The 23292-nt window shown below is 55.0% G+C and overlaps 5 protein-coding genes across 5 annotated transcripts; 2 read left to right on the forward strand and 3 right to left on the reverse strand.

Annotated features, from left to right (window-relative positions):
* Positions 1 to 479: 479 nt before the first annotated feature.
* On the reverse strand, positions 480 to 2916 carry CTHT_0038960 (uncharacterized protein; the record flags this gene model as incomplete). The annotated part of the gene is made up of 2 exons (XM_006694244.1): positions 480 to 868; positions 948 to 2916. 2 exons carry the CDS (start codon positions 2914 to 2916, stop codon positions 480 to 482), a joined length of 2358 nt encoding a protein of 785 aa, XP_006694307.1.
* Positions 2917 to 4715: 1799 nt separating this feature from the next.
* CTHT_0038970 (uncharacterized protein) lies at positions 4716 to 7083 on the reverse strand (the record flags this gene model as incomplete). The annotated part of the gene is made up of 2 exons (XM_006694245.1): positions 4716 to 6377; positions 6439 to 7083. The coding sequence occupies 2 exons, from the start codon at positions 7081 to 7083 to the stop codon at positions 4716 to 4718; spliced, it is 2307 nt and encodes a 768-aa protein (XP_006694308.1).
* Positions 7084 to 8126: 1043 nt separating this feature from the next.
* CTHT_0038980 (uncharacterized protein) lies at positions 8127 to 10412 on the reverse strand (the record flags this gene model as incomplete). The annotated part of the gene is made up of 1 exon (XM_006694246.1): positions 8127 to 10412. The coding sequence occupies one exon, from the start codon at positions 10410 to 10412 to the stop codon at positions 8127 to 8129; it is 2286 nt and encodes a 761-aa protein (XP_006694309.1).
* Positions 10413 to 13510: 3098 nt separating this feature from the next.
* CTHT_0038990 (uncharacterized protein) lies at positions 13511 to 15142 on the forward strand (the record flags this gene model as incomplete). Its single annotated transcript, XM_006694247.1, has 1 exon — positions 13511 to 15142. The coding sequence occupies one exon, from the start codon at positions 13511 to 13513 to the stop codon at positions 15140 to 15142; it is 1632 nt and encodes a 543-aa protein (XP_006694310.1).
* A 4786-nt stretch (positions 15143 to 19928) lies between these two features.
* CTHT_0039000 (putative LAS seventeen-binding protein) lies at positions 19929 to 22537 on the forward strand (the record flags this gene model as incomplete). The annotated part of the gene is made up of 2 exons (XM_006694248.1): positions 19929 to 20229; positions 20280 to 22537. The coding sequence occupies 2 exons, from the start codon at positions 19929 to 19931 to the stop codon at positions 22535 to 22537; spliced, it is 2559 nt and encodes an 852-aa protein (XP_006694311.1).
* Positions 22538 to 23292: the final 755 nt, after the last annotated feature.

Consider the following 23292-nt stretch of genomic DNA (forward strand, 5'->3'; position numbering starts at 1 on the left):
TGTGGAGATGTTTCAGTACCCACAACCTTATACTTCCATTCCATAGGTAGATATACTTTTGCCGCCGCAACTCTGCTTGTGTCAATCAGCATACACCCCTCTGGGTGCACGCCCAGGTAGAGTGGACATGACATAGGCAACCTTCTGCTACTAGACACTGGTGTCTGTTGAAGAAATTCAGAACCAAAGAATTCTGGACAAGTAGATTAGAGACAACGAAGAAGATCCATGCCATTCATTTTCATCCCTACAATACGTTATGATCGAATCGACAAATACCACGATGATTCCTCGTCCTAACTACAGCAAGTACCAAGCAAGCAAGCCATAAAACTGAACGACCTTGAACCTGAAAAAAAAACAAAAAAAAAAAAAAACAACCCCCTGCCCATCCATCCCTCCCAGGCCCCAAGTTATCCGTCGTCTATCTCACCTCACCTTCATCTCGTCCTCCCTTCCATCCCAGCCCCTCGTGTCGGCTACGACCCCCTCTGCTCCCGTTCCTTCCCCAAACTCACCATGACCCTCTGATTACACAAATCAATAAACTGCTCAAACTTCTCAATCATTTTATTCTTCTCCTCAATCTTCGCCTTGAGATCCGCAATCTCTTTCGCGCTCTCCTCCTTCAGCTTCTCATACTCCTCGCGCACCTTGGCCAGCTCTCTCCGGAGGTCAGCCCGGATCCTCTCCTCCGGCGTCGGCTGCGGCTTGCTGTAGATGGCCGCCCGGTTCTCCGCCAATCCCGAAGCAACCTTCTGCGGGTTGCGGTTGATCGCCGCGCGGGCGTTGTAAATATCGCGCGGGAGCAGGGGGACGTGCGGGTTCTCCTGTTGGAGGATGTCGAGCGTTTGGGAGACGCCCATACCTAAATCCGTCAGCACAAGTCAAACTCTGGAGGAAAGGATTGTCTGACAAAGGAAACGACACACTCTTACTACACGTACCAGACTCCTTCAACTGCTTGACAGTAGCCACCATCTTACTGTCAAGCTTCCGGGCGGCCGGATGAAGAAGCGGGCTCTCACTAGGTCCATGGTTATGCTGCAGATGCGCCGGATTCGGTCTGTACCGCACCGTCCACTGGGTCCTCTGCTCGATAGCAAAAAACCCAAACGGACAATCACACTTCCGCGACGTGGTCTTCCTCTTTCTTAGCTCTGGGCTAACTCTTTTAGGGGGCTTCCCTGCCCGATCACACACAAACAGCACTTTCTTCAGCCCTGGCACCGTCTTCTTCGACCGCCCAATGACGACGGCATATCCTACCGATGTGCAGTAGTCCAAAACATGCTTATGAATCGCTTCCAGCGTCGGGAAACTGCCGCCCTCCGGCGGCGCAGACATCATCGGGCCCATGGGGGCGCGAGGGATGAAGGGGACATGGTGATCGGGCACTTTAGGAGTCAAAGCATTGCTAGTACCACTGCTACCGCTACCGCTACCACCGCCGGCTGGCACCAGCGCCATCTCGTTGCCGGAGGAGTCGGCCTGACTGCTGACCATCTCGACGTCATCGTCTTGATGGCCGTCTTGCCCTTGATCAACGGGCTCGTTCCGCGAAGATGACGCCTGAACTTGGGTAGACTGTGTCTGTGAATGCTGCACCTGTACCTGCACCTGCACTTGTACCTGCTGTTGTTGTTGATGCTGATGCTGATGCTGATGCTGATGCTGTTGCTGCTGCTGCTGCTGCTGCTGCTGCTGTTGTTGTTGTTGTTGTTGTTGTTGTTGTTGATGCTGATGCTGATGCTGATGCTGATGCTGCTGCTGCTGCTGCTGCTGCTGCTGCTGCTGCTGTTGTTGTTGATGCTGCTGCTGGACCTGCTGCAACGACTGCGTCTTTTGCACTTGCGTGACCTGCCCTAAGGTCTGCTGCACAGGCTGCAACGAGGATTGGGTGTGTGTCTGCGTGTGGGTATGAGTATGCGTCTGGTGATGCTGCTGATGATGTTGTTGGTGATGAGCAGCAGTCGCATGCTGCGAGAGCATCTGGCTCGTGGCCGTATCATTTTGCTGCGCCGCCGCCGCCGCAGCAGCAGCAGCAGCAGCCGCGGCAGTAGCGGTAGTCTGCACCTGCTGAACCGGCTGAACCGACTGAGCGAGCGTCTGCTGGGCCACGCTTGTCTGGTTCAAGCTCTGCGTCAGCGGCGACGGCATAGCCTGCTGCTGCAACTGTTGGGAGAGTGTCGGGCCCTGGGCCAGACTCTGGTGCGTCAGCGACGGCTGGCTGAGCTGCTGAGCACTCAGCGGCTGACTCATAGACGGGGTGGCTGCCGCCAGAGACTGCTGGGCTAGGCTCTGCTGCGAGAGCGACTGCTGAGCAGCCTGGGCCATGCTCTGCTGCGAGAGCGGCGACGGCCCGGTCAACGACGGGCTGAGGTTCTGCGGCATGTAGTTGACGGGCGGCGGGGGCGGCTGATGCTGGGTGTGCGTCGGGGCATGAGTGGTGTGCTGTGGATGCTGCTGCATCTGCTGGCGGGGGGTCGCAACGGACGCTCGCTGCCGAGGAGTCGGGCCCGGGGCCGTCAGGGACGGCATGGGCGGGGGAGGAGGTCTCGAGGCATTCTGAACAGAGGCGACGCTCGAGATCTGGGGCGACGGGGCGAAGAGATGGTGAGGGTACTGGCTCGGCTGCGGCTGCTGCGGCTGGTAGGCCTGGTGTTGGGCGGGGTGGTGCTGGGCAGCGGGGTGATGCTGCGATTGAGCATAGGGCGACGCGTGGGTGGCGTGCGTAGCGTGAGTTGCGTGCTGTGTCAGCGATGGCGACGGCTTGTTGGTGGTGACGCTGGTGACGCTGGTGACGCTCGGCACGCCGGCCGGGTTGTGCGGCGGGGGGAAGGGGCCCCGGCGTAGGGTGTTGTAGTGGTTGCTGAAGGTTAGGCCAGGGTATGTATTGTTGGACTGGTTCGACATGGCTGCAGCTTGCGAGTCTACGTGAGTTATACGTAGATGTGCTGAGATGTAGTGCCTGCCTGACGTATGGTGTCTGATGTGCAATACGTGATGCCGATGCCACGAGTGTTAGGTGTCGATTTCGTCTTCACCCGCGTCCCTCCCACAACTCTCGGTCTCGACTTCGAGTCTCGTATCTCGTATCTCTGTCGTCTCAGCTCTCAATCTCAATCGTACGTGCCCTGCCCCGCGACCTGACCGGGACGCGACGCGCTGTGGGTATCAGTCTCAGGGTATGAGGTCAGGTTGCGGCTGCGGGCGGGTGTGTACCGAGCAAGGCAGGGAGGTGTGGGCGATGAGGTCGGGTGGGTGTGGGTGTGGGCGATGGAAAAGATGGAGAAAGAAGGTGACGGGGGGAGGGTGGGAATTGTGGGAATTAGGAATTCGCTCAGATGTGGAGGTCTGGGTCTTCAGGCTGCTCTCCTTGTGGCCTGGCTGCCTGTTGTTCCACCGGCTGCCAGCAGCCAACGAAAATCACACACCGGGACCCACCCAGTGTGTTTGCTCAGCCTCACGGTGCTGCTCAGCCAGACAAGATGCCACCAGGCAATGAGATGTTAAAGATGACTTCACGCGACAATTTTACTTCAAATCTGATCTACTCACTTTTTCGATTCAAATTTTTCACCTTGTTTTTCTTGTTTGCTTCTCACTTCTTCCCCCAGTCCTTCCCTGCTTCACAAGACGCACAGACCAGCGCCAAGACGGGAATCCGGAAACCGAACCAACACCCCTCCTCCACGACGTGAACCCCGTAATAACTGCACACCTTTCACGTACACACCACCACCAGGATCCAGGTGCCAGGGTGACGCCGGCAACAGTCGTGATGCTTCCATCCTGGGCAGGTGGGCAGGCGGCTCTGCATGCATGCGTGAGAAAGTTATCTTGGGCGGTGTGACTGTGCTTGCCAGCTCAGGATCACATCAAGCCTTTCTTACTTGGGCCTCAAGATTTTCCATCACCCTGTCCCTGAAATCTTTGCATCCAAGAAAACTCAATTCAAATTCTTACCAGCCAACCCTTTGTTTAGTCCTTGTATATCATCCTTCGTTGGCCAGTGACCAGTAGGTAATTCTGTGACTGAAAGACAGAAACCAGGGACCAAGGAGCAGGTGGCGTTCAGTTAACCTTGAGCAACTTCAAACTCAGAAATCGATGATTTTTGATTTTTTTTTTTTTTAGTCCAGAACACCATTAGCAAAAGGCTAGGGATGCGTTGAAAGAGTTGGGAGTTGGCTGGAGCGTACCGTGTACAGTGATTGAAATAAAAAAAAAATGTGGCCTGCAGCCCGATTTTTGGCCTTCACTTCAGTCCTCAGTCTGAGTGGTCAACCCATGTCCTGTGATCCTGATGGAGGTCAACTCGCACTCAGGCCTGCTTTTATTCCTATCTTCAATGAGAAGACTACAACTGGAGCTTGTTGTCACTTTCTCTTTGTGTCTACCAAGCACTTAGAGCCTCTCTCTTACTTCCCAGCCATTATCATTTAGTGAAGAGAATTCATGGGTGCTTTTCTGCGACAATGAAATCCACCTCCCAACCCTGAGTGTCATTCTTATAAAGTGCATTCCTGACATGTGTCCCTGCTTTAGTCTAACTCAACCCTTTCATACATCTTGAGCTCTCAGGAACAACCCTTCCAAACACATGTGCCTAACCTCTTACCATTCCTCATTAACATACCATCTAAACCAACCAAACAATTCATACAAACCAAAAAAAAAAAACATTACCCATCCGAGCCTGTTGCTTATCCCTAAAACATCTCCTCATCCTCCCCCACCCCTTTCCCTCCAATTCCATTCCCAGTCCCCGCACCCTGAAACCAGCTCCCAAAATCCAACTTCATAACCAACCTCTCCACACCCCCCACCCGACCCGGTACATACTCCCCCCTCTCCCTCATAACCACATCCTCCCCTCCTTCCTTCTCCCCCTCATCCCCTTCTGCCCCAAATCGCCCCTCCATATCCCTCAGCACGCCAACAACCCCCTCTACACCGCGTCTCACCTCCTTTTGTACCTCATCTAGTTCTCCTCTCACATCTCGCTCTTCCTTGACTAGGTCTACGAAGGCATCAACCACGCCTGCATCCTCCTCGAGATCAGCTGCTGCCCAGACGGCGTGGAGACGGGTGATTAGCGCGACGAGGCGGTCGATGTGGACTAGTGTTTCATAAAGGGCATCTGTGAAGAGGGGGGAGGTTAACAGAAGAGAGTGTGTAAGGCGTGTGAGGTAGAGGTGGTGGAAAGTTTGGAGGGATTGGGGATCGCGGAATTTGGTTGGGTCTTGGTCGTGGTCATGGCCGTCTTCGGGGGGGTCGCCACGTCGCGAGAGGGAGGGGGAGGTTGCGCGAGTGCCGGGCCTGGAGGTAGTCTCTTCGCCTCTGACCCAGCGCACGAAGCCCTCTTCTAGGACGTCGACTACTTCAGTTTGGAGGTAAGCTTCTACCTCACCGAGGAAGAAGATAGCCGCGCTCGCGGTAGCCCACACATTACGTAGCACCCTCTCACGCCCGTCAAATCTCCCCCTGAGTAGCCTCGTCCGTCCCCTATTTCTGTCCGACGGCCCCGGCGGGGCAGGATGGTGCCTCCGGAGCGCACTAATCTTCCACAATTCCGTCAGCTTAATATGCGCCCTGCGCAGACTCAGAAGATAAGCATTAACCGCCGAATACACCTGCAGATCGGCCGGGGTCAAGAACAAATCAAGCGGGGAGGGGACGTCCATTGTCAGGACGACGGGCACGGAAAATAACAAGTTTTTGAACGGCGTCGAGGCAATGGCCGCTAATATTCCGCCATCACCCCCCGTAAAAGAAGCTGGTGTGCCCGGACGGTTCTTGACGATGCTAAGCTTGAGCAACCCCCTTGCTCGCTCGACGCTCTCGTCCTCGTCGGTATAGGCCTGGGACCCTTGCATGGCGCCCATCGCAGCCCAGGTCTTGGAGAGGACGGCGGCGATCTCGCCTTCTTTGAGCGTTACTCCTCCTAAGCCGGTAGATTCCCTTCGGTTTTCGTATATGGCGAGGTTATCGGCCCGGCGCCAGCGGCTGGCCATTTTCTCACCTGCAGTTTGGGTCAGCGCTATGGCGAAGTCGCCTCTCCTTAGCAAGAAAAAGTCCCGCAGCAACTGGAGCAGGTCGAGCACGCGAGGGAGGGGTAAGAGACGTTGGAGGGTGTGGCGGGAGAGGTGCAGCCGGATGTCAGCTATGGCCGCAGAGAAGGTCGCGCTATCAAGGGGGTGTTGAAGGGAAGAGAGCTTGGTGAGTTGCGAGGATAAGTGGTCTGTTCCGCGGAGGGTGTGGTCGGCGACGGCTTTGGCTCGGAGCTGGTTCAAAGAGCGGCCGATGAAGAGGATGGAAGATGCCGTATGGGGGGTGACGAAGGAGGGGAGCAGCGTCGGATCGGTCATGAACTGTCAAAGTCAGCATCCCTTCGTCCTGTAAGCGATAAAATCCCCAGGCTTGAAGACTCACCTCATCTCCTTCTTCCCCCCTCCTGACAAAAAAATCACCCTCCCCGGCACTCGGCACTCTTCCATAAAGCACCCACGCCGCGACCAACTTCAACCACGCCTCCTCGGCCACGCTAACTAACCTCCCCGCCGCCTCCTGCACGTCCCCAAATCCCGTAACCATCTGCCCCCTTAACCAATTCATCACTCCCACACCCATCGCCCACCCCCCATTCGGGCCCCCCTTCTCCAAATACCCCACCACCTCCCCTAACCACTCCAACCTCCTCCCCCAACCCTCAAATTCCCCTACGACCGCCGTCAACGGCACAATCCCATACCCCCCCACCAACCCCGCATCCCCCGTCAAAAGTTTCCTCTCCACCTCCAAAACAGTCTGTCTGAACGCTGACAAGTGGACTGTATCGATTGCCGACGCAACAGTCCGCGCGATGAGGGAGGGGTGCGAGGAGGCAAGCTGGGCGGAGGAGGTTTGCAGGGAAATATGCAGGGTGCTGAGACGGGCGAGGGATGTGAGGAGGGAGCGTTCGGGCGGTGTGAGACATGAGAGGGGGGATTGGGGGTGTTGGGCTTGGGTGTCTGTTGGCGAGGGGGAGAGAAGAGGGGAGGGGTGGCCGGAGAGGGAGAGGAGGATTTCGTGAAGCATTTTGGGCGTCTTGGAGTCAGGTTGTTGCTCAAGATATTCGAATAAGCCCCTCTCCAGCCGATCGAGTCTCAAAATCGTTAGTTACTGTGATCGATTTTGTTTGTCTATAGTCGTTGCTGTTGTTCCCAGGTAATAGTGCGTCGTCGCCGCCCTCTTCGACTGGTAAATCACCTCCTTTCCAGTCGGTTCAACTTCACAAACTTCCTATATTGCAGCTTCCTTCTTCCAGAAGGATAATTCGTCGTCGCTGGAGTCGTCGAACAAGCACTACCAGCACTCCGCTTCTTTTTCTTCTTCCCCTCTCTCCGATCGCGCAAATGTTGAACAAACAGCAGCAGCGTCCCCAGCGGTTCGAATCGGCAGCACATTAAAATACTGTCTTTCGTTTCTTCTTCTGCTCCCTCTGGATGGGGATTGGTTATAGCCGGATTCTGGGAAATTTTTTAGATCGAAGTATCGATCATCGATTTGGCAAAAGACGGTTGTAGAGGTGATGACATCAGTCATGAAGTGATGATAGGAAAGGGAATTAGAGCTCCCCCCCATTGATTGAACTCGACGCGTTGAGCGCGATGCCCCACTTCTCCACAGGTGGTCCACTCACAGAGCGGGACGCTCTCTTGGCGCCAAGGCGGCCGTTGAGGTTCTCAACTTCAGGGCCTCTCAGTCGCGCTTAGGGTCCAGGGTTGAAGTCGAGAGATGAGTGAAGTAATCAAACATATGTCGGTCATCATGTCACTTACGCAGTGGAAGCGGATTAAAAATCGAGTTGAGTATTAAAATGCACCTATTATGCGACCTGATGTTTCTTAGTCTTACTATGGTATCATGCAATGGTTCACTCGTCCAACTCGCCATGCTTGATGAGAGAAGGAAAGAAAAAAAGAAAAGAGAAAAAGAAAAGAAACCCTTCCCCCAAGAAAACCAAGTCCAAAAAAAAAAGAAAAAAGAAAACGAAAAACATGCAGTAAGGACAGACACAACACTGGGTATCTCAATCGATCACTCAACCAACTCACCATCCATCCCACAAACCCAACTCCTTACTCATAATCAACCCACCACTCAGCAATCCACTCTGCCACATCCCCTAACGTTAACCCTTTCCTCCTCGCCCTCATGCGCTGAATCTCTGTCGTTGTCGACTTCTGCATCACCGCAACCCCCACCCCTAACCCCCCCTCGCCTATCCCACTCTCCCTCAACAACCTCTCCACCTCCTCCTCACTAACCCCTTCCCTTCTAGCCTGCTCAACCCACCTCCTCGTCGCCTCCTCCCTCGCCCGTCCCAAAACCTTATCCTGATCCTCCTGCTCCCACAAATTACACTTGTCACACTGCGAACACTTCCTCCCATCCCCTTCCGGTCTAAAATGTGGACAGAAATGTCGGTAGCCGACTTCCCGTCCCTCCCCCTCATCGTTATTGTCGTCGGCAGAGGAAGAAGGGGAGATGTCCTTCCGGCAGACATAACACATGACATACCCACACGGACACGTCAACTTATTACACCCGTGTTCTTTTACAAACGCGGTATTGCACCTCGGGCAGACGCGTTTCACAGCCAAGCTCATGGCCATCTCGATTTGCGTTCTGAGCGCAGTAATCGCGCTCTCATGACACATATGCACATCGATCCAGACCTTGTGACACGCCAAACAGGACGCACGCCGACAGGCTGGATTGAGGCACTGGAAGCGCAGACCTCGGCGGCGGCGACGGACGCGTTGCAGGGCGGCAGCGAGTTCGGATTCGATGCGTTGCCAGAGGAGGAATAGGTATTGGAATTGTGCGGAGAACGGGGTGTTGGTAGAAAAGAAAGCCAGATAAGCGATGCGAAAGACGACGGGATGGGCGACGGTGAGGAGGAGGGAGAGGAAGAGGCTTCGGGGGAAGGAAAAGAGGGTCAGGAGGAGGAAGAGGAGGAGGAGAGCAGGTAGAAGGCGGAGTAGGGTTGTCGAGTGGGTGAGGGTTTGCCGTAGCACAGGGAGAGACTGTTGCTGTTGAGGCCTTTGCTGTTGCTGTTGCTGTTGCTGTCGCGGACGATCGTGCACGCCCGGGACGTAGACGTCGTCCACCTCGACGTATTCGCAAAAGGGACAATGGATTAGGGGGAGATTAGACTCGAGGAGGTTGTGCTTAGCCAACCTCACCTCGAGCTGGTGAAGAATGGTAGCGCCGTTCTCGTGGCCCATCATTGCGCGATGCATTTGCTCAGCAGTGATGCGCCCCATGCAGTCTGCTTCAGCAAAGCATTTCAGCGAACCTGTCTCGGGCAGCACGTTGGCTGCCCAGCCCTGGCCGAAGACAGCCTCCTTGAGGGTCGCTCCGACGCATTCGAAGCAGAGGGTGTGTCCTTGCGCCGTACAGGCGGTAAACTCCTCGAAAGGTCTCTCCGCGAAGCAGCATGCACACTCGACGAGGTTGTCTGCGGCGGCTGCCTCAGCGGCGTTAAGTTCAGCTGCCAGCGCGCGATCAGCAGCTTCGGTCTCCGACCGTATCTTCTCCAGGTGTGGATGAATCAAGGCGTAGTACAGCTCGCGGTCGAGCTCCGCGTTGCCAGACGACTTAAGTGCAGGAATCGCAGGCGCGCCTTGCACGGCAGGAGACTTCCAGACCACGAGCGGGTGTTTCGCCAGATTGATGCCGGTCTCAGGCTTGCGCCGCGTGAACAGCGACGAGATGGTTGCGCGCCAGGACTTCGTCGCCAACTGGGCCAGCGTCGGTCGCGCATCCATATACGAGTAATTATACTCCGCTAGGACAGCATCAATAGTCGACTTCGACAAACCCTTGAACTCGCGGCAGAGCAGGTCCCTAGCAGCCTTCTTGTACCCCGGCGTGCGAAACGTCTCTTTCCTCGGCACCAACACCCCTCTTTCTTCGTTATTATCCTTATCCTTCTCCCTCGTATCTTTATCAGGAACCCTCCAGCGCCCCTTTACCCAGTGCGCGCGGTTCTTCAGTAGGGAGTCGGCAGCCAGCGCCAGGCGCGACTCGCCGTCGAAGGACGCGAGCATCTCGCGGAAGACCTCGACCTGAACATCGGGGAAGATTGCGGCGAGGGCGTCGAGACAGTTGTTTAGTTCGCGCAGGTCCGGTGGGTCGGGGTCGAGGGGAGGAAGGTCGTCGGCGTCGGTGATGTGGTGATTGCTGTGGGAATGAGAACGGGAACGGGAACCAGAACGGCCTAGGGGATGAGAGCAGGCGTCGTCGTGTTGTTGGTGGTCAGGCGGGGAAGGCGGGGCAACGGAAGAGGAGAGACTGCGCAGCGATGGGCGCTTCATCAGACGCCCGCTCGACGATCCGATCAAACTCGAGATTCCCATGGTGTTGGGTCGATTATAGCATTGTGGTAGGTAGATGGGTATATTTTCTTTGTGTCTAGAGTGTTCAGAGTAGAGCAAGGATCAAGCTCAATGGCTTTCAGGACCTGGCGTAGTTCTGCTCGGGCTGTCTCATGCGTTTCTGGCTCATAATGTTGAGATGTTGCTCCTGAGTGGCCTGTTTTATCCGGAGCAGTATCTGTCGTCCGTCAACTATGGCCTAGACCTTCATGCACTGCGCAAGCGCTCGCTTTTGGGGCTGTCGAGTGTCTGCTTCTCAGGAGCCTCAGGCTTTCAGATGTCGTTCGACGTTACGATTGGCAGCACTCCCCCGAACTTCCCCCCCGTGATTCCCTCGTGTCTTGGGTCTTGTGCTGCTGCCCGCCGCGATGCAGCCTGCCGGGGAAATGAAAGAACGCCTGGGATTGGATGATTTCAATCTAAATTCAGTGATAGAATGCGCAAACTGCCAGCTGACACTGCCCGAAACAGGCTGCCACTGGCTGGCAGATCAGGATACTCCCAAGAGCAGGCGGCCAGTCGGCATTGTTGCCAGTTTTCCTGTTCGCCCAGAACGTATACGTGATGGGATGGGCTAAGGGCCCACAAGTGTGCCTAGAATGGCCCGTGCCCGTCCATTTTGTGGGGGAGGACCCACTCGCAGGGCTCGCCAAGAAAGGCTAGAAGCCTTCGATTTGCCAAGACGTGTACGATCAACAGGTTTTTTTTTTGGATTTCCATCTCAAGATTTCGCTGCTATGGGAAGTTCGGCTCTGGTAAGAGGAGGCTGTTGCAAATAACCGGATCAAATGAGCAGGCTTGCCTCTTTTGCTTCTCTCTCTTTCTGGTTCCGTCGAGTCCCGAAACCGGCTGATGTGGGATCTCGTCTTGCCCCCCCCCCCCTTTCCCCTTCCCTTCTCGCAACAGAGACGAGTGCGAGAGACAAGAGAGACAGGGCGGTGAGAAAGGCTCCATTCGACGAGCAGTGATCCAACGAGATGCGGCCAGTGGAGCAGCCGTCAGCGAAAGGCAAAGGCTTAGTGGACAGCCGCGGACGTTGGGGACTTTTCGAGTCGTCAAGGCCCCGACAATTTGGTTCAAATCCAGGCTCAAGCTCAAGCTCCATCACAATGGATGGCAACAAACCCGATGCAAGTTGAAGCTTACGGCTTTTGATGGTGGCATCGGATCATTGGCAGCCAGCTGAGGTGCTGTGCAGCCCGAATGAGACATTGGGCGCAGTTGCAGAATTCACTTATTGCTACAGAGCGTGAGCATGTTTTTTACGTACCTAAGAGGCCCTGGGAGAGATGACGTTCACGAATTACGGATACGGAATTTTGGTTTGAGCTTTTCACTTGAGAGGTTGCGAAACAAAGGCTCGTAGGAGTTGATCCATCCGGCGCCCGTCGGCTGCCCGCCATTTTCGTTGAGAAAGCTCGGAGCAGGGCGACCGGGTAACAGGGTAACAGGGCGACACTTGGGCAACGGACACGTCAATCCGACGGTCTCCAGATCCCAGCAATCCCGGAAACCAGTCGCATCGGTGCAGACCACGCTGTCACAGCAAAAATTTGCGCTGCCGTGCAGATGGTTACACTGGGGGGACATGGATATGGATATGATGGAGGTTGAGGGTACAGTTTCCGGTTTACGGTTTACCATGGATTGAAGGTGATCGCAGCGTGGGATATGATGCCCGCGACGAACCGAGGATGCCGGGGTCTGGCGGTCACGAAAGTCCTCGACATTGAACAGAACAGAAACCGAATGACAAGTGACAGCTTGATCGGCGTCGGCTTCGGTGTCGGTGTTGACGGGTCAGGAACCGACGAGTTGTTTGGCGGCAGCGTCACCGCCAAGAGGACCCTCATTACTTACCCGCACAAGACCCGATCTCCATCGACGGCTCTGGCTCTGGTCCTCCACCGACTGGATTGCAGGCAGCCAACTCAGATCGCCGATGCGACCGCCAAACTCACTCACAGCGTTAGCTTGTTGATGTTTTGCGTGGCCTGCAGGTCGGCCGCGTTGGGGATTCCTCACGTGCAGGGAGTCTGGAGACTGGGAATAGCATCACCTTATCAATCTCCCATGGATAGCATGCTCGCTCCGAGATCATGGCGTCACGCATCACCGCAGGCCATCAATCCAGCTTGATTTCAAGCAAAGCACAACCTTTTGAAGCAAAGCAATACAAAGCAAGCAGCAGCGTCGCAGTCAAACCCAATCGGTTTTGCTGCTGCGACGCTGCACCTCGTCACACACACCCACACCCAGCTCGGTGCCACTGTATCGCTCCAGAGCCTTGGTGATGCCGCCCGCCGCTGCGCTGACGGTCTGAGCTGCTCACCGCCCACCGCCTTTCCATGCTGCCGGGACGCAGCGCCCGCCGAGGCCCCTGGTACCCAGGCAAGCTCCTCGGCCGCCAACCAAAGCAAGCCAAAACCCCCGCCAGTGGGTCACTGATGGGCCGTCACAGCGTCTCCGTGGCGTGCGAGTGGCGGGCCCTGCAGCCCGCCAATCGCCAATGCAACGGCGCTTTGAAGCAGGTTGCTTGGAACTGGCCCATCCCGGCCCAGCAAAGCCTCTCTGCTTGCCGTGAGCTCAGCTCACCGACTTTGCTCTCTTTCGCCGTCGCCAAACTTTCGGTGTCCGTTCTATGCCCATTCCATGTCCTTGTCTCCTTGTCCCTTGGCCGCCGTCGCCATCCGCTAACGCAAGGGACGCCATCGACAAATCGTGCATATGTATGTGTACACCACGCCCTGCCCAACCACCAGCTACAGTGTACAGGCTACACTTCCTCTCGTCCTGCTCACCCTGCTCGCCCTGCCCGCCCTGCCAGCCTGTCCACTATCGTCTCCCGCAGCCGTAAGTGATTGAAGCGAGTTTAAGCTGTTGCTTGGTGCTTGCTCGCTCTGTTGGCCGGCCGCCAACTGCATCCACTGCCGACTCCGATCTGCCGCGGACACGGAATATAAACTACCTCAACCCTATCTTGCTCACATCGCATCGCGAGTCCTGGGTATCCTGCCCATTTCTCAACGACTACCTAGCTTTTTCTTGCCCGTCAACCAGGGCATGCTCCCACCGTCATCATGGACAAACTACCCGTCGAGCTGATCCGCCTCATCTATGACCACTGCGATGTTCCCTCCGTGAGGGCACTGCGCCTGGTGTCGCCCACCTTCGCCGACGTAGGCTACGACTATCTTGTTGATCTGCACTTTACCGCATGCGAATGGCGAGACGACGTCGACCGCCTGCGCTGCATTGCCAATCATCCCCGTCTGCGTCACAGCATCCGCTCCATCACCTTTGCCGTCTCAAAAGACGATCCATCCGATGCCCTACGTGCCCGGCTAGCCAGCCAGCCTTCGAGTCCTCAACAACTTCGCCGCTCCTCAGACGAACAGCTCGCTGCGAGGTTCCGACAGGGCGCCAACCTCTCCGATGACCATCATTCCTCCGACGCCGAGACCGACGAAGATGACGAGCCCTGGCCTTCTATCCGCTTGACCCCGTTCCACACGAAAACCGCCGCCCTCAAGTCCGCCCTCGCCAAGCTCCCCAACCTCCGCCATGTCGCCATCACCCTGAGCTCCGCCCCGCACGAGCCGATCCTCTTCCGCAAGCTGGGCTGCGCCGGCGCCCGCCCGTTCTGCCGGCGGCCACGGGACCAGATCCGCGCCTCGCTTAGCGCCGTGGCAGCCGCCCTCTGCTCCGTCTCCCAGTCGTTAACCTCCCTCTCGATCAACCCCCTCCCCCTCGAAATCCTCCGTCACCAGGAAGAACGCAAGGCATGGCTCGATCTCGCCGAGTCAAAAACCGTCTCCTCTCTGACCAGACTTGCCCTCGTAATCGACCACGCACCCACACAGCTCCCTCCCCGCGGCCGTCTCTGCGCCGTCGCCTCCCTAGGCCACCTCATTCAGCGTTGTGGTTCCTCCGGAACCCTGACTCATCTCACCCTCGCCTTCCGCGCCGCGGACGCCCCCCGCGCAAAGTTCAACCTCGACTTTAGCGAACTCTTCCCCCTTTCCTCCCCCACAACGGCAGACTCTACCAGCAGCGCGTTCTCCTTCCCGTCCCTCACATCCCTGCATATCGAAGGCGCATCCTGCTCCGAGCCCGACCTGCGGTCCTTCCTCCTGCGTCACGCGCCCACCCTGGAAAAGGTGCGTCTTGGAGGGAGAGGGTGTGTGCGGTCCCCTGCGGAGAGGAGTGTCGGAGGCGTGCACCTGCATGAGGGAACATTTAGGGGGCTGTTTTCTGCCCTGCAAGGAAGGTTGCCTAGACTTAGGAGGTTTACGATGGAAGGGGATATGGAGGCAGGACGTTTGTTGAGGGCGGGGGCGGGGGCGAGAGAGGTGTTTTACTTCTCCCCGGGGGCGAATAATGAGAGCGAGGATGAGGAGGAAGAGGGGATTCCGGCATCAGGCGAGGGATTGGGTAGCACGATTAGCTCGACGAGTAGCTCGAGGAGGCAGAGTGCTTCGTCTACTGCGTCGGGCACATCCTCTGCTTCTACGGGGACGAGTGAAGCGTCGTCGACGTCTTCGGCGATTGCGTCGGTGGCATCCTCGTCGGGACTGACTTCCCGCCCTGCGTCGCCTTGCATTGAGGCGGTTGATTCGAGTGTTGTCGAGAGGTTCTTGATTCATGGAGGGGAGTACCCGCTTGTTGCTAATCGACCGGCGGCGGTGCCCCCTCAGGCTGGTGCCATGTGACTGACGGTTCCATCGAGGCGATGTGATTTAAGCGGGCTGAACCGGAGGAGGAAAAAAGGGATAACATGGTTAGGAGACAATAGCCCGACGCTCCTGGTGGGCGGGTCGATTCCTACAAAGACTCCAAAAAAAAAAAAAAAGATTGGAAACATGAAAGAAGGAGATGAGGGGTTTTGCTTTTGGATACGACGGATACCCTTGCAAACATGATGAGATGAGAATACAAGTGTAGATATGACGGGGGGTTCGTTTTGTCTTTTTTTTGGCTTTCATGTTTAGGGATTATTTTAATGACGTTCATATTTGGCTTCTCTTTAGAAGGGTTGGAAATTGGGGAAGGTTGATTTTTAAGTTTGATATGTCCATTTTCGGTTCTTTGTTTTGTCAACTTTGGATTTGGACTTTGGATTTGGAGCTCTTCTTTCACACACTATGTTTTTTTTTCTTTTCTCATGACAGTTTAATACCCTCCTCGATTACTGGCATGACATTCCCAGGGGACAACAACACGAACGACAACATCGTTATCTTCAATCACCACCTACCTATCCAGCAACAGCTGAAGCATCGGCAGCATGTTTACCTAGATAGCATGGGATGTTCGACAACACACAGCAAGGAGCAACAACAACAAGCGAGCAAGCAAGCAGAATTTTAGTGAGCACGGCATGGAGATGGTATCATGATCGGTTGTCTGACATTCTTCAGCAACCTTTAGGTTGGATGGATAGATTCATTGATTCATATCATGCCAAGTTTGAGTTTGAGTTTGAGTTTGAGTTTGAGTTTGAGTTTGAGTTTGAGTTTGAGTTGATGCACAGGATAGATAGAGAGCAGCTTCCCCAAGGAAGAACTTAATGGATACCTGCTTAGATTGGCTTCGACACAACCTTACATTTGTCTAGTTTTGGAATGTGTGCTTGAGGTGTCTATGGATTGCTCACATCCTGAGCCCTGAAGAAAATTGCATGCTGTGGAGAGTGAGCGTGCTAAGGTAGCTGACCTACCTACATGTCTACTTCGTCAGCTGTATGCTAAGTTTGTCCTCTATCTTTCCTGAGCCAGTTCTCAATGGCTCAAACATTACCTAGTCGGTCGAAAGTATCTGAGCTTTCTGTTCTCTGAAAGAACTAGAGTTTGTTCGGATCATCAAGATATATAGTTGCGACCATATGACAACTTCTGGCTTCTATTGCTATTAATGGTTGTCCAGGTAAACAGTTATTGGTTCCTAATTCCTGACTACATAGTACGCAAGTACCTACCCACATGAGGCCGTGTTGCCGTTGCTGAGAATGATAGAAGATGCATGGTGTCGAGTCTGCCATGACGGTCGGCCAGCCAGCCCAAATTAATTGATCAGAAAAGGGTTTTTGGAAGCTTTCCTTTACGCCTAAAATATAACAGATCTGAATATATTGTTTATTTTACCAAATCGTACTAGTAGGTGCCATCAACTCTACTCAATACCAGAGCATTCGACTGAACCGGGGATAGGTACATAAGCAAACCCAATTCGCAGTCTCCGCTAGTTGATTGATTGAACATCTTCAGGGAGCCATAGAACTTCTATCTTGCTCTCTCTCTAGTACATAGTAACTAACTTTCCTACCCAAGCCAGAAGACTCGATCAATATTGGGCTCACATAAAGGCAAGTATAGGCAAAAAAACCAAAAAAAAAAAAACCAACAAAAAAAAAGCATAGCTGCTTACTCAGCTACCGACTTACCTCCGTGTCGTGCGTCTGACTAACTGACTGGCCAAGTGAAATGGAATGTTCATAATAATCATATGTCCGAGGGATACAGAGCGAGACAATAAGGTACCATTATCCTGGTTTGCTTACCTACTTGCCTACCTCAGCTTGACGATCACCGAGAAAACATGCGGTGAGGTGAGTCCGTGTGTCGAAAATTTTTCTGTACTGCCTTATGGGTTACACCAGGTTTCTGGGACATTAACTTAGGTAGGATAGGGTAAGGGGCAAGAAGTTGATAGCAATAGGTGGTGGTAAGACCATGCCGTGGGATGGGGATTACATGAGCTGTCCGTTTGGCGGCAAAATTTGAGGTAGTGTTTATTTCGATTTGTAAAATTGATAGGTAGTTTAATTGTCGAGGTTGAACATGTGTGACTGACCGGGAGAGGCTTGCAGGAAAAGAAAGTCCTGACCGAGGGGGGTTAAGAATGTGAAATGAGAGATCTTGGTAGCTGTTTGGAGTTGAATGATCTCCTTCATGTTTGCTTCTGGTTAGCGTCACAAGGAGAATGTGATACTGGTAATACTGGGACTCGGCTGTCCTCGGCCAACTGCCTGCAATCTGCGTCGCTATCTCCTCTCGTCTCACCTGATAAGCCATCCATATCTTAGATCGTCCCGTCCAGCCTTCTTATTCCAAGCCGCAGATCGACCACTTCTCGTGGTGTGGCGTCATGACGTGCGGCGGGAGATCTGAGGGGGTCTGCGGCGATTGGATCGAGATTCGATGATGCGGCGTTGCTTAGTTCTCTCTCCTTCTCTGACACTCCCTCGGTTTTCCAATATGGCTTTGCAACAATCCTCGAGGAAAGGAGGACAAGTTGTTTTTAAGACCGCGGTAAGGACTCAGTCATTAGTAAGTAAGATATTTATTTGCTATTGTAGAGAGCATGTCTGTGCCTTTTGGACAGCATCAACCCTCAAGCAGGCAAAGTGATTGCTGCCTCACCAAATCCTACATATTCCTCGGGATATTTTCTTTCCTCAACATTCTCATCGACCTGGTTACCCATCTGCAGTGCAGACAAAAACACTGCAGTTCGTCGTGCTACTTCTCCCCTCGCAAGAAGCAATGACGACATTCAAACTCCAAGCCCAACCTTGGAGAAGTCCCCCTCACAAATGCACGCACCCAAGCACCAAGACTGGAGTGGATCCTACGTGGATGTGAATGCCGATGGCAAACAGGCGTGTCCCTGCCGTCACCGACCGGGCTCCCGCATCTGGCGGCCGGGATGGAAGGGATGGATGCAGCTCACCCAACGGCTGTGATGGTGACGTGCGTTTGCTGGTGCTAGTTGTCAGAGAACTTCCCTCATCCCAACTCTGTTTCTTTTTTTTTTTTTTCACGGGAGCAGACAGAGCTGACGATGGAAAAGAAAAGGGGAAAAAAAAAGGGCAAAAAAGGCTCCACCAAACCAATGCAGGAACCAGGCACGACAGCACTACTGGCACGCGCAACACCACGTCAATTCAGCCAGTCCAGGAACAGGAACAGGAACTCTGGACCCGCACATTCCACTTTTGGCGTCCTTTCATTTTTTGGGGCCCCCGGTCCTGAGCACCGGCCACATCCTTCCTGACCACCTGGGACGGAGCCACGCGGTGGGCCTTGGAAATGGAGCCGCCTTTTCAGTGGGTGGACCCATGGCTGACCAACCACTGGTTGTGGGTCCTCGGCTTTGGTTTTTATCTGGGGCTGCAGGACAAAGATGCAGCTCCCATCGGTCCTGTGTTGAGATTGCTGTTTTTGAGGGTGGATGGAACGAACTTGGTGAAATGGAGGTACTCCGTAGAGGTTTCTTTCTTTCTTTAAGTCTGGTCAGCCAACAGACCAGGATTGCTAACTGATGGTGCGTGTCTACGTGACACACTGCTGCCCTTACTGTCCAACGTGGCGTCGTGCCCGTGTCAGACCAACAGGACTGGAGTTCAAGAGAGTCAGGCAGGCTGTGATCGGCATGGCTCGCATGCTCGCGCAAGCTTTTGCTCCGAACTCCCGTCACTTGTGTGCTCTCGTTCTCGTTGAGCTCCAATTCACAGTCAAGTGCTTGATCCTTAAACTTTTGTCCAACTGAAAAAAATTTTTTTTGTCTATTTTCTTGCCTTTTGTCCCTCTTTCTCCCCATTTGCTCTACTCTCTTCTCCTCTGCCTCAGGTCCCTCAAGTCTCCATACAAGTATTGAGTGCATACCTCTGCCTTGGCCCCTGCATAACGGTGCTGCACACTGCATCTGTCCGACACGAAGGAACTGCGGGGCCCGAGAATCTAAAATCTAAAAGACGACAACGCAACGGGTTAATCTGGACTTGCCAGACCCTACTTTGACATCCCGCTACCATTCTAGGGTTCCGTTGCATCGGCGCGACGACGGCATCGGTAGCAACATAGCTGACGTTCCAGCCAAGAAAATCGAGAAAACGGATAGCGAAAAAAGAAAACGAGAAACTGAGCTGCTGGCTTGCTGCCCTGCACGACTGCGCTGCACCTCTGCTTGCATCCCATCACGGGCTGGGCAGCAGCTCTCTGAACTGATTTTCGCATCCCTGGCGCTTCCGGTTGGCCTGGGCTTGGCTGCACAGCGGCGTGGGCCTGACTGCGCTCTCACTGGACTGTTTGGCTGGCTTTGGCTGGTCTTCACGGGGCTCGACGGAGCCTGGCTGGGCCTGGCTGCGCTATTTGGGCGGGATCGCCGCTCCGGCCCACGTCATTCTGGGTCGTCCTGGGGTTCTCCTGGGTCGCTTTGCGGTCTCCGGTGGACTGGTTGACCTTCGCTTCGGCTTCGCCCTTGCTAGCCATTGAAAAGTAAAACTCGATTCCTCCTTCCCCCCCCCCCCTCCCCCGTTCGTTCGTCCGCCGGACTCGATACTCGATCGTGCCCTTTTGCTCTTCAACAAACAAAACTGCTGCCCGAGGACGAACGAGAGAACGAACGACGACGAGGACGGCCGTTCCCGACCGAAATCGACACCGCAATCCCGGACACTTGACAGCTCCCCGTCGCTCCTGAGGGCTCGAGCTCGCCATGTACCGCGTCTCGGCCCTGCTCCCCTCGTGGGACAGGTTGAAGCAGCAGCAGACCCAGCAAACGCAGCAACAGCAACAGCAGCAGCAATCGCAGCCGCAACCACCATCGCAACAACCAGGTCCCAAGACTCCTGGCCCTTTGGATCGGGTGTTCGGTTGGGCCGAGAAGATTGTACCCGTTGCCCGTAGCACTGCTCCCGCGACGCCGCCCTCGGTCCGCTACCGCCGCGAAGACTACTGGCCCACTACTCTCGACAGAGAATGCGATAAAGCAGCCCGCATTCTTAAATCTTTTTGCTGTGTGTTATGTCCGATGTTTCCGGTCGTGACAAAGGCTGACATGGAATAGTTGATGGTTTCCTCTCCGAAGAGCTGCCTTCCGATACCCCTGAAGCGCAAGAAAAGGCCCAGTCCGAAGAAAAGTCAAAAGACGAGACGCAGACGACCCGCTTCCTTATCAAGCGTATCCCCTCACGAATCATCCAAAATGCCGTCGGTCTGGCGATTTTCTCGTGCATGCGCTCCGGATTGTGGATGTCGGGGTCCGGAGGAGCCGGCCTGATCACCGCTCGGAAGGCTGACGGCACCTGGTCGCCGCCTTCAGGCATCATTCTACATACTGCCGAGCTGGCCTTCGTCATGGGTGTGGACATCTACGACTGCGTGCTGGTTATCAACAGCGTACAGACCCTCGAGTTCTTTACCCGCCCGCGGTTAATCTTGGGTGTCGACGTCAACTTGGATGTTGGACCCCTGGTTCCCGACGGCGGTCCGGAGCCCGAGATTAAATGGAAGGAGATCAGCGATACCGTCCTGACGTACGTGAAAGCAAGGGGCAGGCACCAGGCCGTGCAGCTGGATGGGTCATTGGTAGTGGAGCGCTGTAACGAGAACGAGCGGTTTTACCGGTCCGGTGTGTCGGTGCTTGACATCCTCGCCGGCAACGTGCCCAAGAATGTTCCTGAAATAAGGCCATTGTTTGAGGTCATCAAGGCGGCTGAGGGCCGCTCCGACTACGACAAGGCGCTCATGTCGTGGCTGGCTCAGCAGCCGGCCCCTGGCGATGCCGACATCGAGTGCCCTGTCTCCCCCGTGACCACCCCGCCCAAGTCATCTGCCTTTGGCATCCCCGACGCCAACGACCCCGACCCGTTCGGCATTATCAGTCTTGAGATGGCCGGCATCGAGATCCGCGAGGCTGGCAGCAAGTCCCGCCCGGCTAGCACCCAGCTGGACTACCACCCGAGCAACCCCATGAGCCCTATTTCGGCTCGCTTCCGTCAGAGCATCGATACCTTTGTATCGAGGAGCAACCGCGGCAGTGTTATGTCTTCTCGTACTCAGATTACCGCCATGACCGACGGCTATGCGCCGACTGACGTGGCCAGCACCGCCGATACGACATACACTAACAACAGCGACGACGGCAAGGACGGCATCGATAAGCTGCCTACCGTTGTCGAGCCCGAAGAGATCGACTATACGAAGGTCGATACGAGCATTTTGGAGCGGCTGAAGCGCCGCACCATGGAGCCGCGTCCGGCACCCGCCTTGGCCCAGGTCGCCGAGGAGACCGAGCCGGCCAAGGAGCAGGAGGAGGTCACGGAGACGCCCAAGACCGAGCCGACCAAGGAGGAGGAGGCCACAGAGACGCCCAAGGCCGAGGCGGCCCGGTCCGTTTTAGCACAGAAGGAGTCAGCGCCTGAGCCTTCGCAAGCTAACAAAACAACCGAACCCGCGCTGGAGGAATCCCAGAACCCGCCCACCCCGCAGTCCGACTCGACCGATGACCTCGAGGAGGATGCCGACGATGAAGAGGAAGATGAGGAAGAACCCATCATCTGCGAGGTCGAGGTGGCCACCGCCACGGTCCAGCCCGCTCGCAGCTCCCTGCAGGCTAAACCCCAAGTTACCCAGGTCGCCCAGGTCATCCAGGCCAAGGGCGCCATCGTCACCATCCCCAAGCGCGTGCCGCCCCCGCTGCCTGCCAAGAGCCCCGCGCGTATGTCCCGGGGTAGCTTGAGGAGTGAGTACTCTCTGGGTGGAGATGTCGCGTCGCTCAAGAGCCCCAAGAGGAGCTCGTTTATGTCGATTGAGTCGCGGATCGATGAGGAGGGTGCCACTTCGCTGAATGAAGTGCTTGCCCCTCCTGCCGAGTCGATCCAGAAGGATGAGCAGTCCCAGGCTGCTGCCCCAAGCCCCAAGCATCAGAGGAATTCGTCGTCGGTGTGCACCGCCGTCGCGGTTGCTTCCTCCTCGTCTGCCTCGGTCAAAAGCCAGGAGGTCCCCTCCTCTGAGACCAGCACCACTGTCACGACTGCCAACAGTAGCAGCAACAGCAGCGTTGCTATCCCGTCGCCCGTGCCATCATCCGCATCGTCTCAGCCTGCGCTTGAGCCCGCCTTGTCGTCGTCTTCCACCGAGGATGATTCTGATGAGCGCGAGCCCAAGACACCCAAGTCGGCCAAGGAGATGGCAGGATTTAAGGCGTCCGAGAAGAAGGAACTGCAGGTTATGGAGAAGGAGCAGGAGAAGAAGCCTGTGAAGATTGTGAGTTCGTCGTCTGACGGTGAGGAAGCGGTTGCTCCTTCTGTTGCGGCGACGTGAGATGCAAAAGAGGATGAGTACCCTACCCATCATCAATTGATTGGCTGGTTGGCAATGATGGATTATCAACTTCTGATGGACTGACCGCATTGGACTTGGCTGGACTGGTGTACATGGCGTTGATGGGTTTGGATACCCGTTTTTGTTTTGAGAATTGATATCCCCCTTTAAAAAAAAAAAAACATCGCTGGCGTTGGTCTTTTATACTTTGACCAAGTGTATACATACATATATGGGGCGACAATGGCGGCTGGGACTGAGACATCACATTACATTATGTTACATTACTGGCATACATGCATTGCCGTTATCATGGCTGGCTAGCAGGGCGTTGAAGGCACAGACATGGACCAGGGCTGGGTAGATGGAAGGATGGGGGGATAGGAGGAGGGATAGGAGATGAGATATTACTATCCCGAATCCTACCTACTTGGGAAAAAAAATTACGGATGGGAGGAGGGATGGGAGTTATGTCCTGAGAGAGTCGCAAAAAGAAGGAAAGGGTAGTATTGAGTGTAATGTCTTTTTGCTTTGCTTCAGTTTAGGTATTGCTACGGTACCTATCAACCTACCTACCTACCTTACCTACCTACCTACCTTACCTACCTACCTACCTTACCTTACCTACCTACCTACCTACCTACCTACCTACCTACCTACCTACCTACCTAGGTCTGTGCTAGGTTTTAGGGGCACAAGGGTCTCCCAAGAAGACAGGCAGACAGCGAGAAAGATGTACATAGAATAACGAGATG

Source organism: Thermochaetoides thermophila (assembly GCF_000221225.1).
Source record: "Thermochaetoides thermophila DSM 1495 unplaced genomic scaffold scf7180000011816, whole genome shotgun sequence".
NCBI classification, from domain to species: domain Eukaryota; kingdom Fungi; phylum Ascomycota; class Sordariomycetes; order Sordariales; family Chaetomiaceae; genus Thermochaetoides; species Thermochaetoides thermophila.